A 17,588-nucleotide genomic window follows, 5' to 3' on the forward strand; every position below is an offset into this window, starting at 1 on the left:
AATGCCAAAGTTAAATTAGGAAAATTGTTCCCAGCAAGCTTTTTACCGCACTCCCTGGATGCAGCATTTTAAGACAGCATTTCAGGCGCAGCATACGAGACCATTTTGTTTGTTATTGTCGGTAACTGTGTGCAGAACAAACCAACAACTTGCAAGTTGTACCACCAAACCGCCAACTGTTCGCTCATCCCAGCTCGTCTAAGTGCTAGGCGTTGAATTTGAGTTGTAGCGGGAAGTGGACAAGCACTTGGATGGCAATCGAAGATAGGAAGGAGAACTACTCATACAAATGAATTCGCCAAAGGCCATTTGAAATCGACAAAGTAATCAGATGCTCGCACAAGGGATTACTCTCAAATCGATTGAGTATTGGATAGTGGATTCACTGTGAATTGTTGTTGGTTTGCTGGCTGGTCGATTACTAGGTACTAGTTTGCTTCTCATCTAAGCAAATAGTTTAAAATGCCACTAAAAACAGACTTAGAAAGCCCAAGAGCTACAAAGCTAAGCTGGCAAAGCACCGCTTTTAAATTGCTCAATTACCCCACATTTGTCCTATGCAACTTGTGTCCAGTGTGGTGCATTTAAAGGGACCACAGTAGGTACATTTAGAGAGAGCCATCTGTTCTGCACTTTTTCATTCTATTCTTTACCTCCTGTTGACCGTTTAAATATTGTAGTTGCGGTGTGTATTTGTTCGTTGATTGTTATAAAACTTGTCAAAGGCACACACAAAATTTATTGATGTCATCGTTGAGAAAAGTTTATGTCGCAATGGTGCGAGCAGAAAGAAAGGACACACGCGTTGATTGGCCATTCGAACAAGTGGGTAATGGAAGCATTTGAGTTATTGAAAGCAATTTGGGCGATAGAAATGCGAACATGAAAAATTTTGTTGGTGTAAAATAAGTAGCTGGAATTAAAAGGAAAATGTGTCAAGAGCCATGACAATGAAGGATGATTCACACAGCAGGAAAGTGAAAAAAACAGAAATTACTTTGGATGTTAGGCAAATTTTTTTGTGGCGCCCGACAATTTTTAATTACGAAAAGTTGCTTTGACTTGTATCAGTGTTTTTCATAGAAGTGTAGTAAATTTAATTATCATATCAGACATTTTTATTGTACTAATAAAGCGAATTCTGTTTTTTTAGAAAGGTTTGATGAATCATCATGGCCAGCATGAGTTCACAGTACTTTTAAAGCGTGCAAGTTTATGAAGAAAATAAAAAATAAATTTGTTTAGTTTGAAAGAGCTTCAATAATATTCATTGTTTGGTAGGGTTAACAGCCAGTTTGGAGTCTAAGTAATTCCAACTCAAGATCATTCCCAATTAAATTTTTTTATTGCCTAATTGATTTTTATACTCTCTAAATGTACGATTTGAAATCAGTGCAATATACAAAACTTATTTGAAGATTTCTTAGCAAAAAGCCAAAAATTCGGCACTAAGTCACTGGATATAGCATGAATGATATCATTTCAGGAGGTTTTATTAGAAAAATGTATTATTTTCATTACAAATATCAAAAATACTTGGCAAATCGCAATGACTTCAAGTCATGCAATTTATAGAAGATGCCTCTATATACAACTGAGAGTAGAAAAATGAAAAATATGTATAAATAAGTATTTGAGTGAAATATAACACCTAGTTTGAACATGTATAAGAAAATTTCAAGAGGGATTGGTTTGTGGTACATTTTAACCATTAGCCGCTCAAAATATGGTCGCTTTGACACTTTTTAGTGGAAGGTTCAAAAACATTGCATTTATAAGGTCGCTAGTGGGTTAATATGTTACAGAAAATTATTCCGTAGACAATTTTACTAGAGGTATTCTCAGACAAAATATGCATAAAAAGTGTCTACTGACGCGAAAATAGTAAACAACGGGTGATTTTTAAGCTATTATCTTTTTATTTTTATTTATTTTATTTTTAAAAGCTTAAATAACAATAGAATTCCTAAATAAACAAAAAGATAACGCAGCGTTAGCAACGGAGGCTTTCAGCTATTATCTTTTTAAATAGTTGGTTTAAACAGCTGACGCAAATTTCGTGTTTTGTTTCACTGTCAAGCATCTTCAGTTTGGTCTATAATTTAGCCATAAATCGTCTTACAAACGAACAACGCTCGCAAATCATTGAATTTTATTATAAAACTGCGTGTTCTGTTAAGAAAGTTTATCGCGCGCTTCTTCCATTTTATGGTCATTTTAATCGACCCACTGAAGCGACTATTCGAGCTATTGTGACTAAATTTAGAACCAAATTTACATTATTGGTCATCAAATCACCAACACGCTTACGTAGAGTACGAACTGAAGAAAATATCGCAGCTGTATCGGCCAGTGATAATGATGACCATCAATTATCAATTCGTCGCCGTTCGCAGCATTTAGGTGTGAAGCCTTTCAAAATACAGCTGGTGCAAGAATTGAAGCCGAAGGACCTACCGCAACGCAGAATTTTTGGTTAATGGGCTCTTGGAGAGTTGGCCGAAGATCCATTTTTTTATCGAAAAATTGTGTTCAGCGACGAAGCTCATTTTTGGATCAATTTGTACGTAAATAAGTAGAATTGTCGATTTTGGAGTGAAGATCAGCCAGAAGAATTGCAAGAGCTACCAATGTATCCAGAAAAGGTCACAGTTTGGTGCGCTTTATGGGCTGGAGGTATCATTGGACCGTACTTCTTCAAAGATGCTGCGAATCGTAACGTAACTGTGAATGGTGAGCGCTACCGTGAAATGATATCCAACTTTTTTTGCCCAAAATGCAAGAGCTTGACTTGCATGACATGTGGTTTCAGCAAGACGGTGCTACATGCCACACAGCACGCGTAACAATGGACTTGTTGAGAGGCGAGTTCGGTGAACATTTCATTTCACGTTTGGGACCTGTCAATTGGCCACCCAGATCGTGCGATATAACGCCTTTAGATTATTTTTTGTGGAGCTATGTTAAAGCTCATGTCTATTCAGACAAGTCTGCTTCAATTAACGCATTGGAAGACAACATTAAAGCATTTATATGTGAGATACCAGCCGAAACATTGGAAAGAGTATGCCAAAATTGGACTAAGCGGATGGACGATTTGAAGCGCAGTCCCGGTCAATATTTGCATGAAATAATCTTCAAACATTAAATTATATGGACTCTACTATCGATTTAAATAAAAATTTCATGAATTTTTCTGAATTTTACGTGTGCTTTTTTGAAAAACTTTCCTATAGATCTTAAAAAATCACCCTTTAGTACCCTTATCCCTCTTAAGATAAGCAACACTTTGTATTTTTCCTTTCTTAGGTATTTATGTACGGAAAAAGCTATTACGAATTCTATAAGTAATTGCTATTCTTGATAGCCTAAAGACGGATTTGCTTATTTGTCGAGTTGAAATAGCTTAAATCTGAGAACTAGGTTCGTGTTTTTAATTTACAAAATCTTTTAGCTGAAACTACGCAAGTCACACGATATCGAAATTGTTCAGAAAAGTACCAACATTTTTTCAATGCTCTTAATAGAAAAACTATTGCTTACAACAAATAATGAAATTTAAAAATTCACCTTTTTTCTGAAAATTAGACAAAATAAAGTTACATTAGCTCGGATCATATTCTGATTTCTGTGTAAATTAAGGAAAGGAAGCTGAAACCAATTTCTATTATATAAATTTTAAAGGAACTTCTCACAAAGTATTTGCAAGAACATACCAACAAATACTACAACACTGTGCAAGAAAATTTCATTTTCTATAATCACAGAAGTCGATTTGCAGAGATAGAGCATTTCTTGGCATTCGGAGTCGGCTTAAAACTTTAGGTCTCTCCATTTGTGAAACAACATCCAGAAAAAATTCCTATTTTAGTAATTGTTTTTAAATTGAAACTCTATTATAAACTACAAAAACGATAAAATTATATGAAACCTCAAAAACTGTTCTCTATGTAGAACGTAAAACAGAACACAATATTTTCTATATTTAACATATATATCTGACAAAGAAACATTTTTTTGGACACAAACAATTAAATTTAGTTTTTATATTATTTATTTAAATGAATACCTCTTTTTAATTTCCAAGAATGAATACGTAATGAAATTACTTTTTATCTGCAGTCTACTTCATTTCCGTTTGAGCTAACTTAGAAATTACAAAAGTCCTTAATTCTTTAATCGATTACAAGTTTGCCAGTTCATACTATTATCTGCACGTCTTAGTTGCCTTTAATTCCTAGTTCGCTTTCCTCATCTTATTTCGTCTTATTTCGCTTAATAGCTTAATACTCCAACCAGCGCTAAAGTGGGGTGGGTGGCCACTCTCCAAGTACATAAGAGCATAAGACCACAGCAATGATAACCGTTTCCGAAAATTTTAACCATGGGTGTCAGAGCGTCTGTTGGTATACTATTTCCGTTTAATGTTTTATTCCTTGCTTGCCACTCACTCCTCAAGGCAATAAAGAAACATTACAATTAGAGTTTGAAGGCCAACGGCAAGAACGAAGCACGCTGAGCCGGAATGAAACAACCGATCAGCATCAATAAATGACTGCTTTATGTACAAGCTTCCAGCTTCATAGGCAGCAAAGTAACATTGGAATCCAAAGGACAATGAAAACAGCGCATATAAGTGTTGTAGTGTAATTCCGTTAAAAGAAGATTAAGCATAATAACAGTAATAGAAAAAATATTGTCATGTACTTTGCTGAGAACGCCCTCAATGAACGACTGCCATGAGCGAAAACGAGAACAAAAATTGGCTACTCAGCATTATTAGCTGGTATCGCCAATTTATTTAGCTTCATTCTTCGTTTTAAAAATATTTATTTTTTTATCACTTTCTCCTCTCCCCTTATTTGATTGCAGTCCTTATATGCTGCTACTCTATCAATTCGTTTATTTATGCCGCACTTTCTCCATTGCTTTTGCCAGATACACGTAACCGCGACTCATTTAAAGATTTTCACGCAAAACAAGCATCTCATGGGATTAAATTAAGTGCCTTGTAATTTTAATTCCCTTGCTTAGAACTGAAGCGCCAATTGGCAGCAAACACTTGGGGCGCTCTCTGGTAGCTATTACCAGCGAACAAAATTGTGTTGACGTTATGAGAATAATAAGAGGAGTGAGTGTTGATTTTCAGTATTTGAAAGAAATTTCTTTTATTTATTGAGAAATTAGCAGAGGGCATTGTTAAGAGATTTTCTTTATGTGTTATTTGTTTGAGAGGGAATAAATAGGATGAAAATCGATACAATAAAGGTATCTGCCGGGTAAGAATTATTATCCATGCTTTAAAAATATTTAACAAACGATTTTTTAATAGCAATAATAACAAGCAAGTCCTAGGCACTGTGAACATTTTGAGTTCTATTGAAAAAGTTGATATTTAATCATTATTTGGGGATTTTTATGTTTGCGCGCAATAACAAAAAATATCCGAGTTTTATTTAATTGTTCGGGAAATACAATCAAATATCGAGTTATATTTTTTGTATCAAATTTAAACCACATTTTGTTATTGCTTTTTTTTTACTCTTAATTAAAGACTATTTTTAGAGTTCATATTTTTTTAATCAGCTATAATCATTACTTTTTGAGTTTTAAATTTTTTATCAAAAATTATTATTATATTAATAATAAAACAAAATAAAATAACACAACGCTTTATTTTTTCTCTTAGAAATAAAAAAATAGCTTTTCAGCTTTTTTGGCAGATCGAAAAATTTAAACGCCACATCTCAACTAAACTGCTTTTTACTTGCTGTCTATTGTCGCGTGTGTCTTGATGCTGTCAAATGGAGAGACTTACAGTTTTCAGCCGAGTCCGAACAGCAGATATTTTTTTGGGAGGACCTTTTTCATGAGAGAAATACACTCAGAGGTTTGCCGTTGCTTGCCGAGGGGCGACCGCTTTTTGAAAACACTTGTTCTTCATTTTGGTGTTTCACAGCGATTCCAACCTATGTACCCCGAATGGTAGTTGCGCACCAACTCATTCGGCTACGGCGGCCACTATGCAATTGACTAAATAAATTAATAAGATTTTATTTTATTTTAATTAGTTTTTTTTACTTTTTTAAATTTTAGTTAAATTAGGTTATTTTATATAGTTTTTAGTTTAAATAAACTTGATTTGTTTTTATTATTTATTTAATTTAATTTGATTTTATTTTATTTTCCTTTTAATGGTTTAATTTTCAATTCAGTTTTGTTTTTTGTTATATTTTATTTTATTTAATCTTTTTAATTTTTTGTCTAATTTTATTTTAATTCATTTCATTAGATTTTATTTAATCTTAGTTTTTTGTGTTTTATTAAGTTGCGAAAACCAGGAAAGGACGACTATTCCCTAGTAAAAAGTTTTAGACCAATCAGATTGACATCGTTTGCGTTGAAAAGTCTAGAGCGAGTGGTGGAGAAACATATTCGAGTGGGGGTATTGCCGAGAAGTCCACTTAGTAAAAATTAACACGCTTACCAGAGTGGGGCTGGAAGCTGAGGAATACACAATGGGCGTAATCGTGGACATTGAGGGGGCTTTTGATAATGCCATTTTCGGCTCAATATATTCTTCTGCCGAAATGGCTTTTTCCATGCTTTTTGAGAGGTTGTTAACCGCTGGTGAGAGCAGTGACGAACTAATCACAGTCAGGGCCAAGCAAGGATGTCCTCAAGACGGTGTTCTTTCTCCGCTGCTGTGGTACTTCGTCGTAGACCCTCTACTAAGATTATGAGGACGATGTCTGTGCGCTAACATCGGATAAATCCCTAAGGAGGCTTTGCACGAAATTGCAGAACAACAGAATATTAATCCGAACAAAACAACCATTGCCTTGTTCACGAGAAAACGGAAATTGGATGGACTCAGTCTTCCAACACTGAAAGGTGTGACACTTGGTCTTTCCGATGATGTTAAATATCTAGAAGTAATCTTGGATAAGAAGCTGAGCCTTTGGTAACACCTGGGGTCTGAAACCTGCTGTGGTCCTATGGATATACACGGCACTTATCAGACCAATCATCACTTACGCTTCTGTGGTCTGGTGGCGACGGAGCATTATTAAGTCCACAATCCGGGAACTATACAAGCTGCAAAGAAGTATGTGTTTATGCATCACGGGTGCCATGAGTACAACCTCTGGTGATGCCCTAAATGCTATGCTTGATATGCTCCCCTTGGATCTTAAGATACAACAGGAAGCAACAAAAGCAATGTGTAGACTCCATAAATATGGTTTCTGGCACGAAGACGGAACTTCGGACACAGAGAAATCTTTAAGTTGCTATCTGAGCAGTATCCACTGTTTTTGGCACTTAAAGAAGACCTAATACCCACAGTTTCATTTGGAAGGAAATTTGATGTCAGATATCCATTGCGTGAGCAATGGAGCAATCCAGAATGCATGCAGGGAGGTTTAACAGATATTTTCTTTACCGATGGGTCCCAGAATGAAATAGTGTCTGGAGCAGGATGGTAATTAAACGATAGTAATAAGTATGACTATGCTATGGGGGAAATGGCAACAGTTTCCCAAACGGAAGTTTTTGCCATCTTGAAAGTAGCCGAATGGATAATCGAGAGGAGATGGAGCGGGAAACAGATGGGAGTTTTCAGTCAGGCTGCACTGAGGGCACTGGAGAATGCGAAACAAACCTCAAAGATTGTTCAAGAATGTAAAAAGAAGCTTAATTCTGCCGCAAGACAAAACAGGCTTGTACTTATATGGGTTCCAGGACACTCCGGTGTTCTAGGAAACGAAATTCCCGATGAATTGGCCAACCGTGTATGAGCGGTTCCACCACAAGGGCCAGAGCCAATAATCGGAATCAGTTCCGCAGGAATCTTGAATCAGCTACTATGTAGCCAATCTGCATAAAGAGCGATGATCCGGTCTAGAACGCTGCAGAGCTGCAAAGTTTTTTGTGACAAGTCCGAACAGAAAACTGTCAAACTTTCTACTAAAACTTAGAAGGAAAGACATTCGGTTGATGGTCGGTATCCTTACAGGACACAACCTTTGGGGTCAGCATACGACCATCATTGGAATCATTGTGCCTGTCATGTTTGGAGGGGGCGAATAGCACTGAGCACTTTCTCTGTGAGTGTCCTGCCTTTGCTAGAGCACGGCTACGAGTTTTGGGTTCCGATGTCATGAGAATGAGTAATAGTCCTTCTCTAAAACTGGAGGGTATTTACAGATTTGCCAAAGAATCTGGAAAATTCTCACAGGATTAACTACCTCTATCTCTGCCTCTATTCTTTCCTATCTCTTTCTCTGATACTTTTCTCCTTTCCTCCTAGACTATCTACCCCCTTTCCAGAGCTTTAAATACAATGGGCTTTTTAGCCTGAGTGTTTTAGGAGCCACCAAATCTCCTGCTGCTCCTTGGCTCGGCCTTTTCAAATTTCAATTTCGAGTTGCTTTTCTTATTTATTTTTCTAATTGCTTTAACGCTTATTCATCTTTATTTGTTTTAATTAATTATATTTTATTTTTAACAGTTTATTTGATTTCATTTTGTTTTATTTTCCTTTATTTTCTCTCGCATTTAATTTTATTGCACCTTATGTTATTTTTTAATTTAGTTTCATTAATTTTTTATGTGTTTTAGTTTAATTAAACGTACTTTGATTTCTTTAAATTTTATTTCTAATTGATTTTACACTATATTATTTTAGTTTGTTTTATTTAATTTTGGTTTCTTTTTCTATTTGTTTTTATTTTATTTCATTTAATTTACTTTCTTAATTTTTTATTACTCTATTTTAGTTTGTTTAATGAAACTTTTTATATAGTTTAGGCTTCTGAACTATCTAGTTTGTTTTTTAGTTAATCAAATATAATTTTATATTTAATTTTATTTTTGTTTAATTTTTTATTTTGTTTCATGTTATTTATTATGTTCATTTCATACGTCCGCTTTTTTTTTTTTATACTAGTGTTTCCTTTTCATAATTCATTTTGTTGAGTTTTCGTAATGTTCTATATTTTTCAATTCAATTCGATTTTTAGCGAAATCAAGTTATTTCAAATATATTCTTCATTCCTTAGTTTTGTTTTATTTTGTAGTTTATTCTTTTTCCATTTGTGGAACAACATCAAGACGCACACCACAAATAGGAGGAGGAGCTCGGCCAAACACCTAATAGAAGTGTACGCGCCAATTATTTATTTATTTATTTTTATTCTTTAATATATTTTTTTTTCTAAACTTAATTTAACTTAGTTTTAGTTGATTACAATTAGCTTAACTTAATGTAATAAACTTATTTTGATTTATATGTTTTTTGGTCTAACTTGCAATAGTTTAAATGAGTTTTATTGTATAGAATTTACCGATTAAATTTGTTGATATTTTTTTAATTTTATTTGAATTTAATTACATTTATTTTATTCTATTTGGCTTAATTTCATTTCATAGTTCAAATTCCTTGCTTTTTTATAATCATCTCACTAGCTTAGTACGTCTACTTGTACGCGTGTACAAAAATTCACCATTACTCGAGAATACTACTTTTTTGACAATGAAAGGGAAAACCAATAGCATAGTTCTCTGCTTTAAAATCCAAACACACACATAACGCATTGCAGTGAAAAGAAATTAAGAAAATTCCAGGCTAAATGAACAAAAGAGCGCTAGTGAAGGGACACATAATAGAAATTAGAGTGGACAAAAACAAAAAAAAAAAACAACCAAACCTACGCCAAACCACACAATGGGTATTTACCAACTTGAGCCTGAAAGCGTGCTGCGCGTATTGAAAGAGCGATGTCGCCAGGAGCGTTTTGTCATCCTTACAATGCTTAACGAATATTTACCTTAACCTCAATTGTGTTTTGCTTGTGTGTGTGTCTGTAAAACTGCTTCCAAAAACAATGGTGGCACGGGAGTGAGCAAGAACAACAATAGCGAAACCAAAACCTACTCCACCAACAATTAACGTTGCGTAACGGTTGTACTATTATTTTCTGCACCGCAATTACGCTGCTGAGTAGAGACATAAATACTCACATATAGAAGAGGTTATAAGAGCGCTTAGAGCAAAAAGTAGTAAGAAGCGGTTAAACTGAAGAAAAGTCGAAAGAAGTACATACATATACCCACTACACTATACACAACGTAAAAAAAAAATAAAAAAAAAAATAAAAATAAAATAAACAAAAAGAAAGACAAGAAGGGTAGCAGCGCATGGAGGAAAATTAAACCATGACAAACTGCTGCCGCATCGCATCTTCATCATAAGATTTCCATTGTTCGCACTAGATGAGTACCAAAGGCGCCATTAAAGTACTAAAGTACAGTGAAGTGGCAGAAGTCAATGGGAATTGTTTGGTTTGGGGAAAACATGAGCTGCTGAATGCAATATCTTAAATGGCAGCAAATGTGCTTAGCCGCGTAATCCGCAGAGCGAAGAGCGTTAGAGCGAGTAGGTTTTGATTGAAGGAAAATTGCCGTATTCATAATATGGAATTTCGTATTTTCTTTCAATTGCCCCGAGGGTCATTAAAATTCTTTCCTTCAGTACAATATTATATAACGTCTTATTAGGTTTTTCTTACACAGTTATGAGAATTTAATTACAATTTCTGAAATTTGAAATCGGCGCTCTTAGTCTAAAAGCTTTGAGTTTTATCTTCATTGTATGGATGCTGTAGAAAGAACTGTATCGACCCTCAACTGCTAGTGCAGAAACTGTGTGTTGACTTATGTTACGAAAAGCTTATCATAAAAATTATCAGCAGTTCGTAGGCGTCAGAAAGAGCAAATTATTTACTAAGAAATAATCAATTGTGGGAAATAATCAATTTGCACGCCAAGAAATAATTAAAGAACTCGAACTGTACATTACTTGTAACTTGGTTTATGAAATTATGAAAAAGGTTTTTATTTTTAACTCTACATTCTTTTAAAGTTTTAGCCATTATGTAGCCATTGCGGGTTCCACACCTTGGCCCATCTTTTCGTAAAATTAAAATTAAAATGAAAACTTATTGTACCCGTATGAAATTTACGAAAGATTTCTTCTGCCAACGATTGGTAAATTAAAATAAGAATGTATCAGATTAGATTGAATAGAAGTGCCCTTTGATTCATAGTGAATACCTATACTCGTAAAAAAGTAGCAAGGAAATAAGAAATTGCTTAGGCGGGCTAGGGAAAAGGCTTAGCACGCTTCTTCGGTAATTTTTCTTTCATATTTTTTAAACCGTTTTTCGATACGCCACTTCTCTGCTCGCTCTGCTTGGGCTCTGCTCGTTTGATGAAAAATTTGCATATGAAAACAACAACAAAGTTATCGAGCAAGATGCGCTGCTTGCGAGTATTGTTATACTTTATAATAGTGTAATGAGTTAAACACATTTTTCATGCTGCCAAATCGCTTTTGTCGGATATTAGGCAAGTTTAATTCGACCCCGTTTCAACAAGATAACTTTTATTGATTCAGCTGCGTGCATTCTCTTTCGCTGTTTCCGTCATGTTTACCCAGCAACTTCGTTGAGTGGAACAAGAACACAAAAAGTGTTGACAGAGTACGAGCATTACAAGTGACGAGTTGAAGCAATAAAAGCTGCCCTGTATGAACGTGGTCTTACTAATACTCATTAAACGCTTCCAAATAAACGTAATTTTTGGCAGCTACTTTCCATTACGGCCTACAAATGTTTATGTATGCCAGTTGCTTCATCTAGCGCCACTTTCTAAGGCCTGGTGAATAGAAGGTGAGTGGTCACTTTCTGAGCATTTAAATCATTCCAAAAAACAATAAAGTTCTGGTAATCGATTTGAGGCATTTACCTTCTGTTCTTAGATTTAAAGTGATTCCCTTCAGCTAAAACACCAAATTGACAAGTTAACTTAAATGAATTAATTAAAATGTTTTGCTTCAGAAAATTTTCAAAATTGAGCAACGATTAAAGGCAATGGGCCTGTAATTATTAGTTTGACCATTTGTTTGTAAATGCGTGTAATGAGTTATATGAAATTAATGCTTTTGTGCTGCGGTTTTCAATTCGTTTCATTTGTTTTGCGCTTCTCGTTTAGTTTGCTTTGAAAATAGTCATTTTTAGTGCTCGACCTGCTTCATTGCCATTTCAACCACAATCTAAAAAAATGTTGTTCTTTGCATATTTTCCCAGCCAATCGAAATGAAGTGAATAAAAAATAATAACCATTTGGTTGTGGTTATGAGTACATATTTGCAAAATTTAATGAAAACTTCATTGGAAAAAATCAAATGAAAATCTGCTAGTTTGGCTTCAATTTGCTGCATAATGAATGTTTGTCATTGAAATGAAACGAATACTAACAAGCAAATGCACTGAAACAAGCCAAGCCATTCAATATTCACATTGAATTCATGACTGAATTGCAATGGCATTAATCATTGTTGATGACTCTTCATTTCCTTATAAACAGTTCCACGATATAACTTTTCATTTTTCGGCTAGTTATTGGCAAACTATTAACTTAATTAGCTGTAAGTAAATATTTTTCCCAAATCGAAGTATGCTAAGGGTGTGATTACACTATCCAATACTCATGACTCAACGCGAAGAAATGTTAATAATTAGTGAGAGGATGTGGCTTGAACCAACAAAAAAAAAAAAAAAAAATTACAACAAACGAGACTAAAGTGTATTTAAGGCCATACTTTGGTCGGAAAAACGACTGCAAATTCATTTTTATTTCATCCTATGCGGTAAAGTAAAGTTGTCTTTTGCGCGAGTTTTCCGTCTCCGGTAACTCCTAGTAAAATTGACTGTTTAAAATTTCTGTGTATAATTTAACACTCTAGATGAATTTTTTCATAAACTTTCATTAGACCTGATTCGAGAGGTGGAGGTATAGTGTCTATGTATACTACGAAAAAATTCTTCCTGAAATTCTATATAAAATACTAAGTACACATATTACATATATCCGAATTTGTCTCATACATAACATTTTCGAGGAACTATTCGCGCCTTCGGCCAAAATTTTAAAACTTCAACCTTCACTAAAACAAATAAAAAATACTTAGGCCCGTTAGACTAATACTGCCTTTGACAAAGTTAATGCAGATATATCACCTCTTTTGGTTGCTGCGGTTAGAGTACTGCGCACAGTACCACCAGAAAATTCTCTGAAAGGAAAATCAAATTTTAATTTTAATTTCAAATTTTCCATTATATTCAAATGTTAGATCTATTTCTACTTCCCAGTTTTTATTTTATCTTCCTCTCAGCACGTCTCTCACACCATCACACGTCATTAGTCTGATGATGGACTGTTGCATTGATTTTCCTGGCTTTCATTTCTTTTACTTACCACACACACAACTATTTAATTTCATGGTAAGTGGTTAACCATTTTTGAAAATCTCCTTATGCAAATTCAATGGGCCATAAAATGCTTTGCTTAGGCGGTAACGAAAAGCAAATGAAAGTAAATATAGCTTTTTAGGTATACAATGTAGGTATATGTTTGTATAAGCACCTATTATCGCCTCAGGGTATGCTACTTTAAAAATTCTTACATAAAAGCAAACAATTATTGCTATGCAAAAGCAAAATTTAATGGTGTTCGATTGCGTTGCTTCCAAGGTGCTGGGAAACAAAGTCGTAAGAGCAATAAAAGTAGCACAAAAAAAAAAAAATATATATATAATAAGCGATTGAGGAAAAAACTCAAAGCAATGCAATAAATATTATGAAAGCGCAAGTTATGAAAAATTTTATTGCTTGAGTTTTATGGCACTAAAAATTAGGGTATGGCTGCGGTAACTGGCGCATTAAATTGGGTATATTTTTACAATGTGCACAAAAAGACGATAATATTCAACATTTACTTTAGAAACAGCTGTGCCTTGTACGTGTAAATGTGTGTGTATGCATATAAGATGAAACACCAAATGCTTATTGATATCATTTGTTACTACTAAGAAATTCACAGACCAATTGACTCATAAAAAGCGAAATTAAATTGAGTTAAATTGTAAGATTTTAATTCTTCTTCGACTGGGGCCAACTCGTTGTCTACTTTCAACAAACAACAAATAAAAATATTGAGGATTTTGAATAGTGAAGCATCTGCAGTTAACATCTCGACAATCCCATTTGTACATACATATTTAGTTGCAACGCGAGTAATTCAGGGCAATGCTGATAAGAATATTAATATTAAAGTCCGTTGCCCAAATAGGTTATGACTAAAAAATAGATTTCTCCGAATACTTTGCGCACATGAATCATACAAATGGGTTAGAAAATAGAAATTATTTTATTTCAATGATGCTGGAGAGCATTCGGGAGATCTATTCTCCTCGCGATCTGTGGCCCCGGTAGCGTGGGTAATGCATAAATTTGTAGCATGATGAGCTGAAAGAGCTATAGATGTACGTTATTTTGAATTTTGTGATCCCGAAATTTTCGAGACAATCCCGAAATATTGGCATTAAATATTCTATAGTTTGTAACAATTTAGCTGGAAAAATTGCATCAATAATGTTTCCGAAGCTTCTCTACCATATATATAATTCAAAAATAGTGGGTTTTAAAAATAATTTGTTTACTTAAGTCGAAAATTATTTCATTAATAACAAAACAAAAGGCAAAAGTTAAATTTAAACGCGTTTAATATACCTTATTTGCAAAGTAACTAATGGTATGTCATAGAAGGATTGATGTAAAAAAAAAATTAAAATAAAAAATGTGTTTGGCGGTTAGAAGAAGCTCATACAGTTTTTACCCTCATACAACTCAAGTGGAATAAAAGAATAGTAGTGGGCTTTATTGCATATTGATTTAAGCTGCAACAAAAATCAAGTAAATCAAAACAAAACAAAAATCAAAAAATCGTGTACATATGCATGGACTTTTATATTAAACAGCAAACAAAAATAAAAACGTTCAAACATATCCATATTTAAATAATTCAAGTCAATTTTGCTTTTGATGCCATAAAAATAGATTTTTCAGTTTTCAGTTCATATGCTTCGTAAGAAATTACAAATCCCGAAAATCGCGAGACTGTAGCCAAATAATCCCGAAGTTTTCGGTATCCAAAATATACTGAAATCTATAATTTATTACTAAAAATATTTTTTGTATTTCTTTTTATTTTTATTTATTTTATTACTTGCAACAACCGATATAAATTCATTGAATAGTTTTTTATTGCATCTACTTGATTCGATAATCAGAAGTATATACATATATATAAAAGCTGATAGAAAGGGTGTCCATTCGCCTTTACTTTTCGACTTCTACATTTTGAAGCTTTTCGAAACACAAGAGCAGTTTCACTTGTCTCCTACACTGGCTATTGCTTGGGATTGGCGTACGGTAAAGCCATAGCTGACTTGTGTTCCAAAGCGAACGATTATCTCGCCAGTCTTTCTCGCTTTTACACTGCGAGTAATCTCCAGTTTTCCACATTTAAACCTTCTCTTCTTCTTGGCGCATACAACTGCAATTGCTTCTAAGATCCAAAATCTATCCGCAATAAGATCCTTAAATCGCTAGCCGCTAGCACTTGGAGCAAATACGTAGAAATGTTGCTGGCAACATTTAAAGCAATTGGCCGGTTGGTTCTCAATTACGCTGCGCTCGTCTGGTAGACCGGCACTAGTGATTTGCAATGCACTAAGCTTAGTGAGAATACTGCCATCACGACAGCCATGGGATGCCTCTTGATGTCGTCCCTGCAACATATTGACAATGAGATTGATACGCTACCGGTAAGATGCTCAGCCATCAATTTCACCTGAGTTGCTACCGCAAGAAGCGCCCCTGCAGCCACTTGTTGGTGGCTGAGCTGGCCATCTCTTCAACTACATTGATGAAATCCAGTGTAGAAGACAACTAAAAGGACCGGATAGTATGTAGACAGTCATTGAACGATATTCATCGGCAATATTTTACCACTTTTTTAAACACCCGCCTTCTGAATGCCGTCTTCCGAGACCAACCACCGTCGTAGTCGAGAGAGATTTGCTTTATCTTAGCACAATTGCGTTCTGGATATTGCAGTACGTTAAACTCCTAATTATACCTTGACATATCCAACAAATGTTCGGCATATGAAAGTACCTTACACGATACAACCACCAATTCACTTGCTCCCTTAAAGCCACTCACCGCCTCTACTCCACCCGTATCCCTTTCGGCCCTCTCGTCGATACAGCATGTTTCCTGGGCTTACCGTTGGATGATATATACGGTGACGATCGGTGCCTATTTAATACTGACAGAGCTTGATAAACTGCTAAAATAACAACAACAACGGGAACAAAAGCTTTCAGTCGCCAACAAGCTAGAATTATTTAATTTACTCTCGGGATTCGTTTCTTATTTATATCCCTTCTGACTTGCGGCCACCTCTATCGCATCCTTTTCCCACTACTCCATCTAAGCCGCTTAATAGCTGATTACTTTTATATTCCGTTGTGCTTTTGCCATTTGAAATTGCTCCCGTAAGATATATTTTTTCAGCATCAGCTGCTGTTTACTAATTAGTTGTAGATTTTCAAGCACCCAGGCAACTTATAAAAAATAAGGACATTCCAAAGCGCAGTGTGGCGAACATAATCAGCAGAGCAGCATCAGTTGAGTGGTGGTAGCGAAGATATTGCTATTAGCAATCGTAGCGTACTCAAGTGTTGTTGGAGGTAGCAAAGAACCACTAAGTAATACTATGTAATATAGTAGATATGAGCGGCAGTTGTATGCTCCGTGGAAAGTCTCCTTGAGAGATAGCGACGCCTTAGCTAACTTGAATGTAGTGGATGACACCTTTTCATTCCCATTTATTTAATCTCCAAATGTTGTTCAAATATGGTAAATTCTTAAACTCATATTTTTGAAGGATTTGAATTAATTTAAATTTTAATGATTCTATTTTTGCATTTACTTTGCGATGCTTTTTCGATGGATGCTTGGAAGGGTTTTAATGAAATAAATTAATTTAATAATAATATGAATGAATAATGAGGTATTGTTATTTTTACACTCTTAAGAGGATTTAGTTCATATTTTTTATGCCAAATGCATCCTCAGCTTTGGAAAATTTTGCAATTTTATCGTGCCGGGCGAATCACTAGAAATAACTGAAGCAGAGGAAATATTATATTATCAGTTTTGTGTGTGTGTGTTTTTTTTTGTTTTTGTTAATTAATTGTATTTCAGCTTGGCCATTAATAAGCCGAAAGTCTTTTGAAAGAGTATTTAGCTTTTGTGTTTTGATAAGGCACTAGTGTAATGCGCTTTTAGGTGCTTATATGTGTGCTCGTTTCCTTTCAAAGTATTAATAAAATATAGTGACTATTATAAAAATCACATTTTGTGGATATGTAAAACTCTAGATGTGATACGACAATGCTGCGTACTCAGATTTTGCTTTGCTCATATATTTAATATTTTAAAGTTTTTAAGGACCAATTTAAAAAGGACCAATTTAAAAAAAAGGAAATTTAAATGCTGATACTTTCTCTATGATATTGGCATGGATAACAAAGGATATATGATAGTATATCCAGCTGCTAATAATTGTTTTTTTTCTAATATACTTTTTGTCAAGACAAAGATAATGAAATAACG

General features: G+C 34.5%; 1 protein-coding gene across 1 annotated transcript in view; it reads right to left on the bottom strand.

Moving 5' to 3' along the window:
• LOC129244165 (syndecan-like) overlaps window positions 1-15,703 on the bottom strand; it is a 36,827-nt gene extending 21,124 nt beyond the window's left edge. Inside the window, exon 1 of the mRNA XM_054881779.1 lies at window positions 15,593-15,703. Within this exon, the coding sequence (XP_054737754.1) occupies window positions 15,593-15,703 (111 nt within the window). The remainder of the gene's footprint in view (window positions 1-15,592) is intronic.
• Window positions 15,704-17,588: the final 1,885 nt, after the last annotated feature.

The sequence above is a fragment of the Anastrepha obliqua genome, chromosome 4, assembly GCF_027943255.1.
Source record: "Anastrepha obliqua isolate idAnaObli1 chromosome 4, idAnaObli1_1.0, whole genome shotgun sequence".
NCBI classification, from domain to species: Eukaryota; Metazoa; Arthropoda; class Insecta; order Diptera; family Tephritidae; genus Anastrepha; species Anastrepha obliqua.